Here is a 16326-nt window from a genome sequence, read left to right on the forward strand (position 1 = left end):
TCTTCCTTGATGAGCACTGTTGTATCTTTCCAGCATTCTTGATGAAGATGATTCGAAACCCCAGTCATCTCGTGTTTTTCTGCTGCTGGTTATGCCTCCGCACCCCCCCCCCCACCTTTTATGGTCTGCTTTGTGGAAATGGGAGGCAGAAAGCATGACTATTTGCCCCGGACAAGCCCTCTACAGTACACCTATCTATCTTGTCAACAACCCCCCAATGGCTTGTTTGCAACTCTGCTAAATCCCCCTATGCAAAGAAGTAAAGGGAGGCCGCCCCCTCCTCGCCTAGATGTGCCATAGATCAAATGCGCTTCCGCTCGCTGGGCAATTCGTCCCGCCTGCATCGTCATCTCCTTCTCCTGCAGACGTCTGAGAACGGTCTCGTCGTATTTACCCATGTCATCGCCCGCGGTTTTCGCCGTGATTTTCCCGCGCCCCATGGTATCCTCGCGAATCTCTTCGTCCATGCATGACCCAGGCCTGACCTTGTGTTTCTCGCATTCCCAGGGTGGCGCTCGTTTGATGCCACCACCTCACCTCTTTGTCGTCGAGCCCAGCTCTATTGCCTCGCAATCCAAATACGTAACGCACTAAAATCCACTCATGTGGTATCCAAAATCCAAGGGCAAATCTTGTCCCCATCATGTAGGCTATTTATCCCAATGAAAGCGCCTCAACCCCGTCGTACTTTTTTCCGTTTTTCTCCTTCTTTCCCGTCTCTTAACCCTCTCGTCCATCTCACTCCTCGCGGAGCATGTGCGTGCGGCTCGCCTGCCGCGGCAGCATGGGACTGTTGGGGCGGCTCGACGTCATGGCCAGGCCCTTTGCGTCAAAGGGGTCCGAGTTGAGGCGGCTGGCGTCAGGGATGCGGGGTGTCGTCCCGGGAGTCACGACGCGTTCGATGGCGGGCTTCTCGAAGCTGACGATGCGCACGGCGGGCGGGCGGTGGCGGCTGCGCTCAGGGATGCTGTACAGGTACGTGGCAAGGAGGACGAGCGAGGTGCCGAGGAGGAACTGCGCCATATATGCCTAGTTAGCGGCTGATTTTGGGCGAGTATAAGATGGACCCTTACCGTCACCGTCACCGTAAACTCAAAGACCCATACGCTGACAATGAAGCTGATGACGATGCTGATGCTGGTGGCAAAGTTCTTGACAATGTTGTCGGCGTCTCGAATGACGATGCTGGCAATCAAGCCCCCGGCGGCCTGCAGCCCGATGGCGGCCCACACGACCCAGTTGTAGCCCTCGAAGAAGCCATGCTCGCGAATGCCGCTCCCGTCTTGCCAGATGACGCCGCCGAGTGTGGCGGCTATGATGGAATAGAAGCTGAGTTGGATATTGCGGATCCAGACGCTCGTCTGCGAAGGGCTCTCCTTTAGCAGCTTCTCAAAGTAGACGCCCGCCAAGCCCGAGACGACGGCGGCCACGACGGCGGCAGTTGCGCCGACGGAGTAGTTCATGAGGGGATCGGGGGGAGGCAGGTCGTTGGCGATGCCCTCGTAGGTGGCGGAGCGTCTCGTCAGGTGTGTGTCGGGGGTCGATAGATCGACGGCTTGACCCAGCTCGTGTTTGGAGCGGGGAAAGTAGTGGTCGGGGATGCCGTGCAGCAGGAGAGCATCGACGCGTGTCTCGGACGAGGGGAGGGAGACAACGGAGACACCGAAGGTGAGAACGCAGAGGGACACCCAGCGTTTGATTCCGAGGTGACGTCGGAGAAGGACGACGCTGAAGATGGCCGTGGTGAGGATCTAGCCAGACCTGTCAACACATGGGACCTGCGGCGCGAAGCTCCCAAAGAGCATGAGCCCTACCTTGACCTGGTAGAGAACCTGAAAGTGGACAGGGTCCAGATTCTCGACGGCGACGTACTGCAGTAGGTTCTGTAGAGTGTAGAAGGCGGCGGGGAGGATGAGCTTCCAGCCGTCGCCGGAAAAGACGGCATTGTAGATCTGCTCAAAGAGAACGGTGGCGGGAGTGCTGGGGGCGAGCGTCTTGGAGGTCTCGTATATGGCGAGGGTGAGGGCGACGGCGAGCTTGATGACCTCGTTGAGGAGGACGGCGGTCGAGGTGAAGTAGCGGTGGTCGCCCGACGGCGGCATGATGCGCGAGTAGTGCATGATCTGGAGGAGAAGTCAAGGTCAGGGATCTAATTGACTGAAGCAATGGAGTCGAGGGACATACCAGTATTAGAGCCGAGTTCTGAAAGGTAAGCTGAGAGAGGCAATGCGTCAGTGTTGGATGGGCGGACGCGGAGCCGGGAGGACATGGAAATAGGGAGGGTATAGGTACCGTGATCAAGGACAGGTTCCTGGCGAAGCCATTGTTGCGCAATGCGACCGCCTTGGCCCGCCTAGGGGCGACGGTCTCAAGTATTGTCATGGTCGTTGTCGAGGTCGAGGAGAGTTGAGGGAAGCGATGGAGTTGGACGCGAGCGGCGGCAGCGACGGGATCTCGTCGCGCGCAAGACGGAAAAGGCTGTCGCGGGAAGGCGTCGATGGCGGGTCTTTATGAATCTTGTAACCGGGAGGGCTCCCCTCGGCGAGGGGGTGCGCGTCGGTAATCTGGCCTGCAATGTCGGTCTGCAGATTGATGATGGATGATGAATGATGGATGGATAGATGGATGGATGGGCCCCACAGCAGCGGCACAGAGTGTAGCCCCACCAGCGAGCCAACCAGAGGCAGAAATAACAAAAGACGAGAAAGAATTTAAAATAAGACAAATAAGACAGGAAATGACTGTGGGCGACAGAAGGGCAGAGTTGGGCAGAGGGGGCCCACGGAGGCAAATGGAAGAAAGGATCTTGGTGAGGTGACGTCGGACATGTCATGGATGGAAAGCATGCCAGACAGTCGCGCCACGTTGTTGCCGAGGGCGCGCCGGCTTGGTACAGTTCAAGGAGGTACCTGCGTGACCTGTGTCTGGACACCCATCCCGGCCCAGCTGAGCAAGCAAGTAGGTAGGTACCTACCTAAGATACCTAGGCACCTAGGTAGTTAAGTTATAATATAGGTACATATCAACGTATCCGTACAGGCGCCTTCTCTGCTCACAAGCTTGGCATCGCACAGATACCTTATCCTGCTGCTCCCGGTAGTTGAAACCAGGGGGTCTTTGCGCCTTGGACCTCTCGCCTCGGCCTTCCCACCATCATGTAGAAAGACTGCATCACATATCCCACAAGTCTCAGCATCCTGTCTCCTTCTTTTCACTGGTAACTGGCAGCCTTTCCCAGTACTGTACATCTTGCCTGTCTCAGATACATGAGTACCCAAGGTAGCACCGAGGTATTCTGCCGTAGACGGCTTATCCGGAAATACCTCGTCCATACTCGGCTACTAGGTACCGTTGGCACCACGCTCTGCAGACGGCAGCTGCATGTGCTTGTTTGAGCCTCCCACAGTAGCTGCCTAGGTAGGTAGTTAGGTACCTGCTGTACATATTATGCACGTAAAGTTCGGTTAATCAACTTGCCTGGACAAACATTCAACGCCTGCGGCATCGGCTCCGAGCCGAGAAGCCCCATGATTCTCCAGTCCCGAAGCGGCACCTTCCTTCCACGCACATACAGTACCGAGTACCTATCCCGGCATCAATCATCACACGATATCTCCCTCTCCCAACACGCACCGACAACTTCACACATTACAACGGCTAATACTGGAACACGATCCTCTCTGTTCCTTTTGCCTATTCCCTGCTCAGCTCTGCAGTAAATCTAGGCCAGCCCCAAGATCTCATTTCTCTCCCACTCACTCACTTTCTCTCACAAGCCTGTTCCCCCTCCCCCCCAGCCGTGGTCCTCTCGACCGCCTTCGTCAAGTCGTCACGGTTCCGATGCCCTAATTGTCGTCCATGTGCTACATCAGCATCACCGACTTTGGCTGTCTTCTCGGCGGAGTTGCCACAGGCCCGAGCCCCCGATAGTCGACCATGCGGTATACCAGCCTAATGGGCTTGGGCTTGGGCTTGGGCTTCGACTTGTCAAGTTGAAAGTTCCGCTCGTCAACCACCGTGTTTCCAGACTGCAGGTCGGGCATGCGTCCCTGCCTGTCAAACTCGACTGCAACCAGCTCCCAAAAGGCCTGCCAGTCGGCCATGGCTTCGCGTAGCAGCATCGCCTCTCGCTGATCCACGGCTCCGGCTGATGCCGCTTTGATGTCTCTAACAATACGGGCCAGGTTAAGTTTCGGATTCGGCGTCGAGTCGGGCGGGCTCGGCCCCCGGGCGTACCGTTTGTCTCGTACTCGGATACGCAGCACGCTCTTCTGCGGAAGAAACATGCTCGCGCTGAGCGTGGGCGTCGATGCTTGGCCGAATCCACGGTAGTAGAGGTCGCCGGCCTTGTCAAGGTGCTCGAACAGGGCCTGGTGACTCTGACTACGCAAGAAGGCCAACGATCCAATTTCAAACGCCGGCCACAGGCTACTCCTGTAAATGCTGCCCAGCCGCGAAGCAAAGACCTCTATCGGAGCGCCGGCATTGTCTCCGTCTCCGCCCTCACCCTGCCACCCGCCCGTTGCAAAGGACTCTGCGAGGCCTTCTTGGAGAGCCTCGTAGTCTTGCGCCACGATGGCGTCCCCTGCCTCGGGGTCGAAGTCATCAGCGGCGCCTTGGCCCCCATCCCCAGAGCCCAGCAGCCACGAGATGTCGGCTTCGGCGTGCACGAGTCCTGGGTTCTCGTCAACAAACCTTCTGACGTGCCGCGACAGTTTGCGCAAGTGGACGCCGTCCACGCCGGCCTTGTTGGAGCCATAGGCGATGCCGTGGTGGCGCATGACGCGGAACACGTCAAAGTCAATGTTGTGGTTGAACTGGGCCTGTGTCATGATGCAACGTTAGCCTCGTTCGGCATGAGGCAGACCAGGCTGCAGGGCCACGCTTACACCTGGCTCAACAATCCAGAACCAGTCGTAGCCCTTGAGTCTGTTCTCCTTGGCAAAGGCACCGGATTTCCAACGACGGATTCGACGAGCGAGGGGCGTCGCCTCGTAGGGGTCGTCGTCTCTCTCCATCACCGAACACTGGGCATCCAGCTGGGGGTCGTGAGCATCACCTGGCACGCTCGGGTGCGCATTGTCAATGACGTCGTACAGGCAGGCGGCCTTGGTGGCATTCGAGGTGAGACGCCGAAACTGCTCGCTCAGAGGACGAGTGCTGAAGAAGACCCAGTCGTAGCGGTGACGGCTGTTGAATGTTTCCTCGAGTTGGGAGATGGACGAGAGAATTGGACGCAGGTCGTGCTCGTGAGCAAGAGAAACGATGACGGCGCGAGGCGGGCGGTCAGCAGAAGCCATCGAGACGGCCAGCTTGTTGGACGGCAGCAGCAGGCCGAACCAAACGCAGAGGCAGGCGCCAAGGGCCAGGCACAGACTGAACCAACGGACTGGGCCTGGGGCGCGGTTCATGGTGCTTTGGCCTGAAACGATGCGGGAAGAGTGACGGCGCGGGAGATGTTGCACGCCTGGCTTTGACCAACGACGCGGGAAGGCTTGGCTGAAGATGCGAGACTTGACAGACGACGGGAAACAAAAACAGCTGGCCGTCGTCGTCGTCGTCGTCGTCGTCGTCGTCGTCGACAGGCTTGACGCAAGAATCAACAGGGAGATTCCGGAAAGGGGGAAGCGGAGAGGGAGGTTTGCGGGAGTAAAAGGAGTGACTGAAAGGCGAGGAAACGTCAGGCTGCTGTGATGATGCTGCAGTCAAGGATCGTGTTGATGTTTCAAGGGTCGGGGTGGCGAGAGAGAGAGGGAGAGGGAGAGGGAGCGAGAGAGAGAGGAGAGAGGAGGGGGACGAGAAACAAGAGAGGGCTGGCTGGCTGGCAGCTGGCAGAGCAGCAAGCCGGGACCGCGGAGCCAGAACAGTGAACGGGCAACTGCGAGGCCCCAACGACCCGAGGCATGTACCCTCCGCCTCTGCTTTCTCTGCCATCCGTCCCATGGCAACCTCTTCCCCCTAGCAGCAGCGCCTTGAAATTTCATCCGTGTATTCTTTTCTGGCTGCTAAAGGTGCTCCGGCAGCTGCAAGCGGGCGACGACATGTAGCCATGAAGGACCATTACTCCTTGTCTCTCCTACCCAGCCGCCTGCCAGGCTCTCTCGCCACGGCGGAGAACCGACACAGACATGCTGCCTCGAGGGATGCATCCCGTTGCGTAGAAAAACCAAGCTGTCGTTGCCCAGCGGGAAGATGAGATACGACGGTGCCAACAAAGGCAATGCCGATGAGCCAAGGCGCATAGTTCGCTATGCCTTCATCTTCACACCCCCCCTATCAACGTAGTCGAGCCGCCGCCAAGGCCACACAGCAAGTCCACCAAGCCAGCGCCGGCCTCGTATCAAGCAATTGTGCCTACACCTCCAGAAGCCAGCCAGCCTCCATCCAGGTCCAAGAAAACTAGCGAAAAAGCACCTGCTGTCGATCCTAAACTCCAGGCCGCCTTGGTCGCTCGCCGCAAACAAGCACAAGTCTCCAGTTCCGCCGTGCCTCTCGTCTAATAATTACAGTGTACAATGCCCCGAGGAGCAAAAAGGCTCGCCATGGATGCAGAGCAGCCGTCCGAGGCCACAAGCACCCACGACAGCCATCGATCATGTCTCCACATCCATCGACTCGACGTCGACGGATCCATCTTCGAGGCTCAGGCCCAGCACCCTGGCATACTGCGACGTCAACCGCTGAAGCTCACGATATTTACCTGGCAAGTATTCGTCAGCACCTCATTCTACGGGCACCGTTGCTCGAGGACCTTCAACTTACCGAGAATCAGCACCACGCCCTTGAGCAGCTCCTTGCGATCCCACCCGCAAATCTCGTCTCCTTTGCTGTACCAACCTCGGTCGTCCTCGTCGCCCGTCACGGCTTCCCGCAGGATCCCCCCCATCAGGCTATTCAGCAGTTCTTCGACCTTGGTCCTGGCCCCCTCGGCCCCGAGTCGCTTCGCGTACATGAACAAATACAACCGGAACTCCTCCCTCGCCCCGAGTTGCATTGCGCCCGCCATGCGGTTCTCCAAGTGCGCAATGCTCACCGCGCTCTCCAGGTCCTCGGCCTCTTTCCGTTGAATGACCGCCTTGATGATGCGCTGGAGCGCATAGGCACGACCCTTGAGCAGGAACTCGTTGGTCGTATGTCGCTCCAGGAAGGGTATGATGCCAGACGAGACCGTGGCGCCAGACAGAGTCTTTTCCTTGCCATCCACAGGCCCTACTGCTGTCGACTGCAGCGCCGAAATGGACGAGTCGTTCGAGTTCCAATACTGAGAGCCGACGGCCCACCATGCCTCGCTCAACCGTTGCCAAGTGTACATTTCCCGGGCGTAGAAGAATCCATCGCCGTTTGTGAGCGCCACGACAATGTGTCCCGTCGAGTTGAGGTGCGCAGACGTCACTCCAAGCCCCGACGTGGCCGTGTGCTGGTTCAGCGACGTGGTTGCAATGTCCAGAATCGGGCCAAGCGAGACGGGCGGGTGGGGGGACGATTGTCTCCTGAGATCCCAGACGTGGGCCAGCCCGGCCGCTGTGATACATAGCAGCCAGCGGTCGCGACACTCGAGGATGACGGGCTGGGATTCTAGGATCATGGGGTTGAGGAGCCGCCGCCCGGCGGGACTCCAGACGTGCATAGAGCCATCCTCACACGCAACAGCCCAGAAATACTTGTTGCCCGTCACAAGAAGAATGGCCCGTGGCAAGAATTCCTGCCAAACCAGAGCCCCCCGCTTGGTGACGAAGACGTGTGACGGGTCGCGGGGGTTCGCGTCATTCCTCGCCTCCATGATGATGTTCTCTGGGACCTTGGAGGCATCGTCGAGCGAGCCGTTGGCTTGCAAAACGCCTCGCTCGAGAGGCCTGAGGATATGGGTCCTGATCTTGGGCACAGCCAGCCTGACTTGCGCAAATGATATGGCAGGGTTGAGCACGGCGGGGCGAAGGAACTCGGGGGTCGGAACGACGCCGTTCTGCACCGGTGTCAGCGCAACCGACTCGACGCCGTTGGGGCCGTCGGCGACGACGGGCGTTGGCCCAGAGACTGCGCGCTTGGAACTCGGCTCTTCCTCGTCCTCGGCGTCCGCCATGGCGCTTTTCCGTTTATTTCCCAGCAGCATGGAAGCAATCCCCCCCTTGGGCAACCCTTCAAACGGCTTCGTCAGGTCCAGCGTCGTCTGCGGAGCATCACTCTGCGCCGTCTTGGTGGCGGTTGAGCCAACCAGCTGCGTCTGGGGCAACGACGACTGCCCGGTTCCCGACGACGAAACGAGCAGCGGCGCAACGCGCTTCTTGCCGTCCTTCCCAACCGTAACCCGAGACTTGAGTTCCTTGACCCGCTCGGCGACCTTGTCCGAGCGCTCTTCAGGCGGCTTCTCAGGCTCCGCCTCGTCGTTGACCGTCGAGGCGGGCTTGGTCGATGGCGCCCCAGACTTGGTCCCGTTTGTCGCCGGCGTCGACTCTTTTGTGTCTGACTGAAAGTCGCCCATGAGAGCGCCCATCCGTGACTCGGCTGCCCTAGACTCTCCCGCTTTGCTGTGAGTCTCCAGCATCAGGCCGTCCACATCTTCGGCGATTCCCATCCCTTTTCTCGAGGCTCCGTACTTTTGAAGAGCCTTGACGTTCTCCTCGGGCTGGGCAACCCAGCCCAGCTCCCCCTCATCGAACTTGACGGCGACAATCCCGCCGTCGAGACTGGACGCGAAAAGAGTTTGGCCGTCGGGAGTCCAAGCCAAGTCGGATATTGATTTGCCAGTCAGGTCTTGCAAGATTACCACTGGACGCGAAGTGTTGGTATTCCAGATGCTGAGCGTCTTGTCTTGGCCCGCAGAGGCAATGACAGTGACTAGCTGGCCTCCATGCCCGTTGGCAGTCCCGTTTTGGTCGGGCTTGACTGTGTGAAACAGTCTGGGCGAGAACATGCAGACCTCTGTCGGAGCCTCGTGTCCGATCAGGTTGATTTCGCTCTCCCAGCGCGTACGCTCAATGATGGCGACAGAACTAACGGGTCCGTTCACAGCGTTGGCGGCAGCAATGTGGTTCCCGTCCGGCGACCACGAACATCGTCGGAAATATGTCGTCAGGGGCGAACTCTTAAAGGGCGAGCTTATGGTGGTCTCGAGGACAAAGTTGTTGATCATGTCATGCTGCGTCGCATTGGGAGCGGGGGCGGTGAAGCGGAAGATCTTGATGGTTCGGTCGTCGCTGGCCGTCGCAAAGAACTTGTTTGCCGGGTCAAAGGTAATGCCCTTGACGTGGCTCTGGTGGGCAGGGATGGCCTTGAGCTTCTCAAACGTGTGTCCGGACCAGACCACGACCTTTGAGTCGAGGCCAACAGAGACCAAGAGAGATGAGTCGACGGACCAGGCGAGATCCTGGACGTCGTTTTCATGGCCAATGAGTCGCTTGTACGTTTTCCAGTTCTCGACGGGAGGCGGCTCGTTGGTGCCAAAGGTGGCGGCGGGCGGGCCCTTGTCGAGGTGGTAGACGCAGATGAGCTTGTCATCGGCGCCGCTGGCCAGGTAACGCCCATTGGGAGAGAAGCGCACGGAGTGGATGGTGCCAAGATGGTGGCTCATGTGGCACAGCTGTCGCGACTTGGAATAGCTGCCGTCGTTTGCGCTGTAGATGGCCTCGGTCGACCAGATGCGCACATGGCCATCGCCGCCGGCCGTCGCGAGTCGCTTTCCGTCCGACGAGACGTGGCAGCTGTAGACTTCAAAGTCCTTTTGCTCGCCGCTGTGGCTCAGCCACGCAGGCTTGATGATGTGCATTTCGATCGAGGGCGGCCGGCCACATGGGCTTCGTTGGGGCGATGCGAGGAGGATCGAGTTGTGTCGCCTGGCAACGAAGCCTCGTCGCTTGACGCTTGAGATTTCCCTCCCTGTTTCCTCCGGCCTCTTTCGCTGTCCGTCTCGCACGTACCGCTATTTTTTTTACTCGATATGGTCGTCTGCGTTTGGCTTCGGTTGGATCGACCAGCAAACGGAGAGGCAGAGCTCATTGCTGGAGGTGCGAGTAGCTGATTGGCTTTTCGGATCAACGTCGGTGCGCGCTTTCGACACTGAGACCTCCTTGCCCCTGACTGCGCAGGGTACAGAAGCAGTACATGCTTGGACGCACAATTCCGCCGTGGTGACGAAACTCACAAGTATCTACCAGGTACTTCAACGTAGGCCGTGATCCAGCCTCTTTCACGAGTTGACTGGCTCTCATATCCTCGATATCGCCTGCATCCCGCCTCGGGAACCGGTTTCTCGCCCTGTTCCTCTCTCGCTTGACCAACAGCGGAGCTTGCTGCCGCATGACATCCCTCCCCTGCCAGCATGTCACCCCCAATTCCGGTCGTCCAACTGCAGCAACACGAAGCACTCGATGCAGCGCGCCTAGGGCTGTTGTGCTACTCTTGTTTCACGGCAAAGCCACCTGGCCATCTTCCAGGACATACAGCATCAAGAGAGCAACACTCGCGAGGCCAGCTCTGTGAAACGCCGACCTCGTGGTCAGCGTGAGTACGACAGCAGCAAGCCTCTTGCGCCGCCATCACCGCCGCGGCCATCGACATTCCACATTTCCCAGGCATCATGAAGCACGCACACCGTGGCTCTGGCGAACCGTTGGCTGAATATGACCCCTGTTGATTTGAACTGTCGAGTTGGCAATCCATTTGTCTCTGGTGCGTCTCCCTCCCGTTGCCCCAAGCATCAATTCGCTGCCTTTCGGGGGGTTGACCCCGACCTGTCAGCGCTGGGACAATCCAGTCCCTCATGGTCCTGGGCCGCGGGCTTGTTTGAAGTGCTTGCGGTACATCACAAGGTTTTCACGTTATTGGAATCGTTGTTGGCCTCCTTGGCAGCCACCTCGCAATTTGTCTTCGTCTTCCCCCTTCATATCCGGGGCAACTCCAAGCAAGGACGTTCGAGACGCTTTTATTCCCAAGTTTTAAAGGACGAAAAGTCGTACCAGAGCTGCCTTCCGCCCTTCACAAGCCGAAATTCGGGATCTAATCTTGTCTTGGAACCTTCCTCACTCCATGGATCCTCTCAAGAGCTTCACATATATCTCTAATCGACTCACCTCTGCTGCAAACCTGGAGTCTTCGACGAGATTGCAGATCAAGAGCGCGAGAAGAAAGCAAATCAGTGGATGCACCGTGCCTTTGACGTACGAGAGATTGCAGACTTCATCGCCAGCAAGTATCGATGAGTGATATGCCGGCGCATAAAACTTCTTCCGGATATTCTTCAAGGATGGTTGCCCAAAAGCCATCATTCGGTTTCCCATGCCCGGGCGCATGGTTTGCCTCGACCAAAAGGTCTCAAACGAGGCCCACGTAATCGGTTTCACCACCCAGAACACTACGATTCCTGTCCCACGCCTGAGAAGTTGGAGCTATGCCGAGGACGGCTCAGCGCAACATACTCTCCAGGTTCGTCGATGGCACGAAATTATGTGATATCCTCCAGGATCAGGCAAATTCCGATACGCAGCACCTCGATCCAAACATCGATAATCAGATGCTCGACATTGTCTACCAGCAGATCGGGGCTATTTGCTTCAATTATTTCAATTGAACTTTGACTGCAGTGGGGCCATCTCCAAAGACTCTGATTCTTATGGGTGGTCTGTTGGCGGGAGACTTTTACATTTAGAATGAATGTGCTGGCAACCACCCCATGCTTTCCAATTGACGGGTTTCCCTCAACTCTTCTTGAATCTGCTTTCGACTTTTTCCGGACACTCGCGCACAACGACATCACGCCTCAAGACCTAGCACATAATTTCTGTCAGCGGCATCAAAGCTCGGTGTCTATATGCCGCTCGCCATTACTTTATACGGCTGGTGGACCAGTACTGTGTCGAAGACAAAGGTTCTTTCAAGCGTTATTGTGACGACTTTCAACCGCACAACTTCCTCGTCGACCCGAAGACTCTTCGCATTGTCGCTGCACTAGATTTTGAGGAGACAAGCGCCATGCCAGGTCAGTTCTTAACAGATCCGCCCTGGCTGCTGATCGCTGAACCTGAACCGTGCATTTGTTCAGGCGACAAGCCGGAGGAGATTGTGGCAACCTACAAGCCCCGTCTACATCATTTCCTCTAGGCCATGGAGCGAGCTGAGGAGGCAAGGAGGCTGCAGCACGTCTGCAGGCCCCTCTCCGGCCTCAAGCGTGACGCGTGGGCTACGAAGCGGTTCTAGGTCAGCTACGCGGTGCAAAGACCCTTAAATGTTGAACAATATGTGCCGAGTACCTGAAAGTGGACTGCAGCGAGAAAATAGTCACTGGACGAGCAGGCGCGTGAGGAGCCAGATGCATTCGTCGACTTGAAAATGGAGCAGGTAATGGAATATAACGGAGACTGCGTGGGGCAGTTCGATGATTGAGGGTAAAGTCCTGTGTCCGGGACGTTTGCGTCAGTCGAGTCATTGTTAACTCATCGGGCTCGGGTGGGGAGAGTATTGAATGCTCAAACACAACCTTCATCAAAGCCACACAACGACTGGTTCCGGACTGAAGCCGGCCCCAATCGTCATGGGTAGCAGTTGCAAACGCTTTGGGCGAGCTTCAGGTACCTGCGGTTGTTTATTGAGAACTCATGGAACAAACGCCATTATCGACGATTTTGGGAGCCATGGAGTGATCAATGGTCAATATGCTCGATTTGTCACAGGGGATCAACGACAGCCTATCTTCGGAGCTCAGTGGTCAAACTGATGCCCAGTCATGCCGAACAGAAAACAATGGGCAGGGCCAAGTTGAAAGACACGGCTTTTTCCAACACAACTGAACCGGCGCGGATCTTTCGCGACAGACATACATCAAATGCTGTCTCTCCGCTCCGAGCTATTCCTGCTTCTCGGTCATATCATCAGGCCTGAGCAGATGGATAGGGTGAAAAGGCGCATACAAAGCAAACGTAACGTCCGACCGTTGCCTCTCTAGCGCCGCCTCACCTTCGTGTCGAATTCCTCCTCGAGCCACCTTCTCTACGGCGCTCCTGGGCCGGCAAAGGTGGCTTCACGATCCTCGCGTTTCTTACTGGTCTCCGCACGCTTGCCTCTGGCGATATCTGATGTCCTCTTCATCAAGGTCGCCTGCCTCTTCAGTGGGGATCTTCAGTGGGGACCTTGGTGAAGCTGTCACTGTTTTCATCACTCGATGCTGACGGTTCGCCGACTCCCATCTGAGAGAGACGGCCGTGGGGACCTGGCTGGCTGGATAAGTGAATGCTGTGGCGAGAGACAGGCAGGATGGGGGGGGGGGGGGGGGGACAATCAATCCATCGCCCTCTTATGCGACTTACAATCTGCACATTTTGGAAACGTAAGTTGGGCGTGCCAACAGGTGGGATAGCGGCGCCATTGAATATGCAATGATCAGCGTTTTCCAGCATGAAAACCTCGGTCCTCGATTCACTGGCACCAGGGGCCCCCCGGCTCTCCAGCTGGGGACGGATAGCTGCATCCAAACGGCGTCTAGGGATGAGCAGGTTACTGCCTATTGGTCCGGGTCTGACGGCTCATTCGTTGGGGCTCTGGTCTTGTGCGAGCAGAGCGTACCCGGATGTCTCTCGAGTGACAAACGGCAGCCGAGTGCTGAGAATGTTTATCCGCCTCGGTTGGTTGGGATTGCGCCTTGGCAGGCCTCAGATGAGGTAGTTACGCGATTTTTCACGAAGTAGGCATTTATGTGGCATAGATCAAGGATAGCACCAGCACCGGCCACTCGCAGAACGCCTTGGAGAGCAACACCCCGAGTTTTGGAGAAAGGGTCGCCTCTCTCAGGTTTGAGAGTATCGTCACGGAGAACCCGCACCTCATCGGCAAGCATGGTCGTCCTGTAAAGACCTTGTGTTCAGACAACACCAATCAAATGGCCAAGGCATTTTTTTCGTCCAAGGCCAAGGAGGAACAGCTCTCGAGCCAGTCGGCCCTTCGACTTCCCAAACTGCCCCGGATCGTCACCCGCCGTTACTCGCTCCCGCTCTGCGGCATGTTCAAGGGACAATCCTCCGTGTGTAACACCATACGTCGAGACTGTACGACCCTGGCCCCTTTGCACAAACAAGACTCTGTCGGCCCGGTGCAGAATTTGCGCGCAGACTCGTTCCTATTCCTTGATGTTGCACCAGTCACGATGTTCGAGTCGGGCGTTCACACCTTGCTGCTGCTGTGCTGGACTGCGTTCCGTGCTTCACCAGTAGTATGTCTACATCGGGGGACGGTCGTCCCGTGTCTGTCCCGACCGGCGTTGACAGATCGCAGGGCATGTTTTCCTATAAGATGCTTCTCCGTCGCTACTTCATCTGTCCCTGATGGCGCCGTCGACGTGGTCGTTGTTGCAGAACTCTCACTCGGAAGTCAGATCCCAACGCCTTTCCGGTCACTACTCAGACGGCATTTACCTCGACAATGACGCCGGTTCGCGTGGGGCTGGAGCTGGAGTTCATGGTCGCCACTCAGAGTCCTGAACTCGAGAGGCTGGGGAAGACGGGGTCCCCAGTGGACGGTCGCTGGCCGGACTCAGCTGCTAATGAGGAAATTACAGACGATTCGATATACGCAACCCACGCGTGCCGGAAAGCGGTATGCCATGTAATGGCCAATTGTGGGCTTCCTGTCGCCCGCGCGGTAAGCCCCAACCCTATGCCAAGCGATCCCGATGCCAGCGAGAGCTCGAATCACAAACAGATTGACCTCAGCTCCTCGAGTCGCCTACTTGTGTGGAATCCGGAGCGAGGGGGCACCGACGGCACAGAGGCTCGGTTCAACTACTGGCTTGTCACCTACGACGGCTCTGTGACTGACGCGATCGTGAAGAGGCGCATAAAGACTCCAGGACTCCACGACTGGCACACGATTGAAATCAACAGCCAAATCATCTCAGACCAGGCAGAGCTCGACGAGGGGCTCCCGACAGTCAAAAAGGCACTCGCCAGCATCCAGAACAATGTCAAGGTCTGGCTCAACGACGAATGTGGCTTCCACGTCCATGTCAGCCCGCTGCGTGGGAAACTGGACATTGCCGTGACGAGGAGAATGGCAGCCTTGGTGCTTTTGATGGAAAGGCGCTTTCTGCTGAAGCTCTGCCATCCCTGCCGCCAAAATTCACCGCACACGCGGCCCATCAGCACGGACTCGGTCTTTGCTGTAAACGCGTCCGCCTCGCCCGAGGCACCTCTTGCGAGCTCTCTGGAAGGCAACCTTTTAGGCACATTCCGGGCAAAAGCTAGGGGTAGGTCGAGTGACGAGCCGAGCATCTTCAGAATGCTCTGCGCCATCTTCTCCACGGCAGACATCAAGTCCATCGGAAGGGGGCTGCGGTTGCCAAGGATTGGCAGCGGGTCATTGCTGGACGGCAACAGGGGTGCGATTGCCGTGTCCACGTATGACACCGTGGAAATGAGATACCCAGAAGCTTCTTTTGACGTAGAATTCCTCTCGCTATGGGTGGACTTGAGCCGGCGGGTCTTCGCCTTTGCTTCAGCCCCAGACGACGAGTACGGCAAGAAGCTGCTTGAGTTCTATGACATGGCCACGGCCGACATAGAGCTGGGCTGGATCCACTGGCTGAAGGCGGTGGGCCTGGACGAGCGGGCTGATTTCTGTAAGAAGCACATTAACCGCTACAGAGTTGACCTGAAGGATCTGAACAAGCGAGGCATTCTGCCAAAGGTCAAGTCTTAGGAGCCAGCCAGCTGATGTTGTCCAAACTGCGGTTGCTTCTGATGGCCACAGAAGGCGATCGGGACAGAGTCAAAACCCTGAAGGCCTTTTCAGCGAGCATCCTTGACCTTCTTCTCTTGCCTGGATAGAGACTTTTGGGGGCGAGGGGTAGTAGTAGTATTTATTTCGCCCGGAGGGAGGTCCCTATAAGGCCTAGACACTTTAACTGTTGACGATTCGATACATTGATGCATGACACCCCAAGCCCCACAGATCTTCTTACGCTGCGCCAACCGTTCCACTGTTCGCTCCATGACAGACCTGCTTGAAGGTCAATTTCTCCAAGTGTTCAGCATCCTATCCTCAGCAACTGAAGCGCGATGTGTCGAAGTTGAAGCTGGTTGTGTTAGTTATTGATGGTGGTTGGTACGCCGATTGTACTTGACGAATTCTTCTGTTCCAATTGACTTTTTTGTTTTTCGGCTCTCCCATTGAACTTGACGTTGTGAACTGGTGTTCTCTCGTGACGCTGTTCCCTGTTGACGAGCGGGAACCCGGGTGTGCCCTGTTTCACCAGGGGTGCCTCCAGCCGGTTTCGAACCGACCCTCTGCGATGCAGAGGCTCCAGACGTGTCACCACTACGCCATGGAGGCTGGGCGAGGGGTGAT

General features: G+C 57.2%; 4 protein-coding genes across 4 annotated transcripts; 1 reads left to right on the plus strand and 3 right to left on the minus strand.

The window, feature by feature from the left end:
* Positions 1–738: 738 nt before the first annotated feature.
* HRG_10241 (nucleotide-sugar transporter domain-containing protein) lies at positions 739–2382 on the minus strand (the record flags this gene model as incomplete). Its single annotated transcript, XM_044868712.1, has 5 exons — positions 739–1014; positions 1074–1751; positions 1815–2123; positions 2185–2214; positions 2293–2382. The coding sequence occupies 5 exons, from the start codon at positions 2380–2382 to the stop codon at positions 739–741; spliced, it is 1383 nt and encodes a 460-aa protein (XP_044716067.1).
* Positions 2383–3863: 1481 nt separating this feature from the next.
* On the minus strand, positions 3864–5411 carry HRG_10242 (glycolipid 2-alpha-mannosyltransferase domain-containing protein; the record flags this gene model as incomplete). Its single annotated transcript, XM_044868713.1, has 2 exons — positions 3864–4823; positions 4890–5411. The coding sequence occupies 2 exons, from the start codon at positions 5409–5411 to the stop codon at positions 3864–3866; spliced, it is 1482 nt and encodes a 493-aa protein (XP_044716068.1).
* Positions 5412–6593: 1182 nt separating this feature from the next.
* Positions 6594–9763, minus strand: HRG_10243 (TUP1-like enhancer of split domain-containing protein; the record flags this gene model as incomplete). The annotated part of the gene is made up of 3 exons (XM_044868714.1): positions 6594–6700; positions 6763–7702; positions 7775–9763. The coding sequence occupies 3 exons, from the start codon at positions 9761–9763 to the stop codon at positions 6594–6596; spliced, it is 3036 nt and encodes a 1011-aa protein (XP_044716069.1).
* A 4874-nt stretch (positions 9764–14637) lies between these two features.
* On the plus strand, positions 14638–15678 carry HRG_10244 (putative amidoligase enzyme domain-containing protein; the record flags this gene model as incomplete). The annotated part of the gene is made up of 1 exon (XM_044868715.1): positions 14638–15678. The coding sequence occupies one exon, from the start codon at positions 14638–14640 to the stop codon at positions 15676–15678; it is 1041 nt and encodes a 346-aa protein (XP_044716070.1).
* Positions 15679–16326: the final 648 nt, after the last annotated feature.

The sequence above is a fragment of the Hirsutella rhossiliensis genome, assembly GCF_020360975.1.
Source record: "Hirsutella rhossiliensis strain HR02 chromosome Unknown scaffold00015, whole genome shotgun sequence".
Lineage (NCBI taxonomy): Eukaryota > Fungi > Ascomycota > Sordariomycetes > Hypocreales > Ophiocordycipitaceae > Hirsutella > Hirsutella rhossiliensis.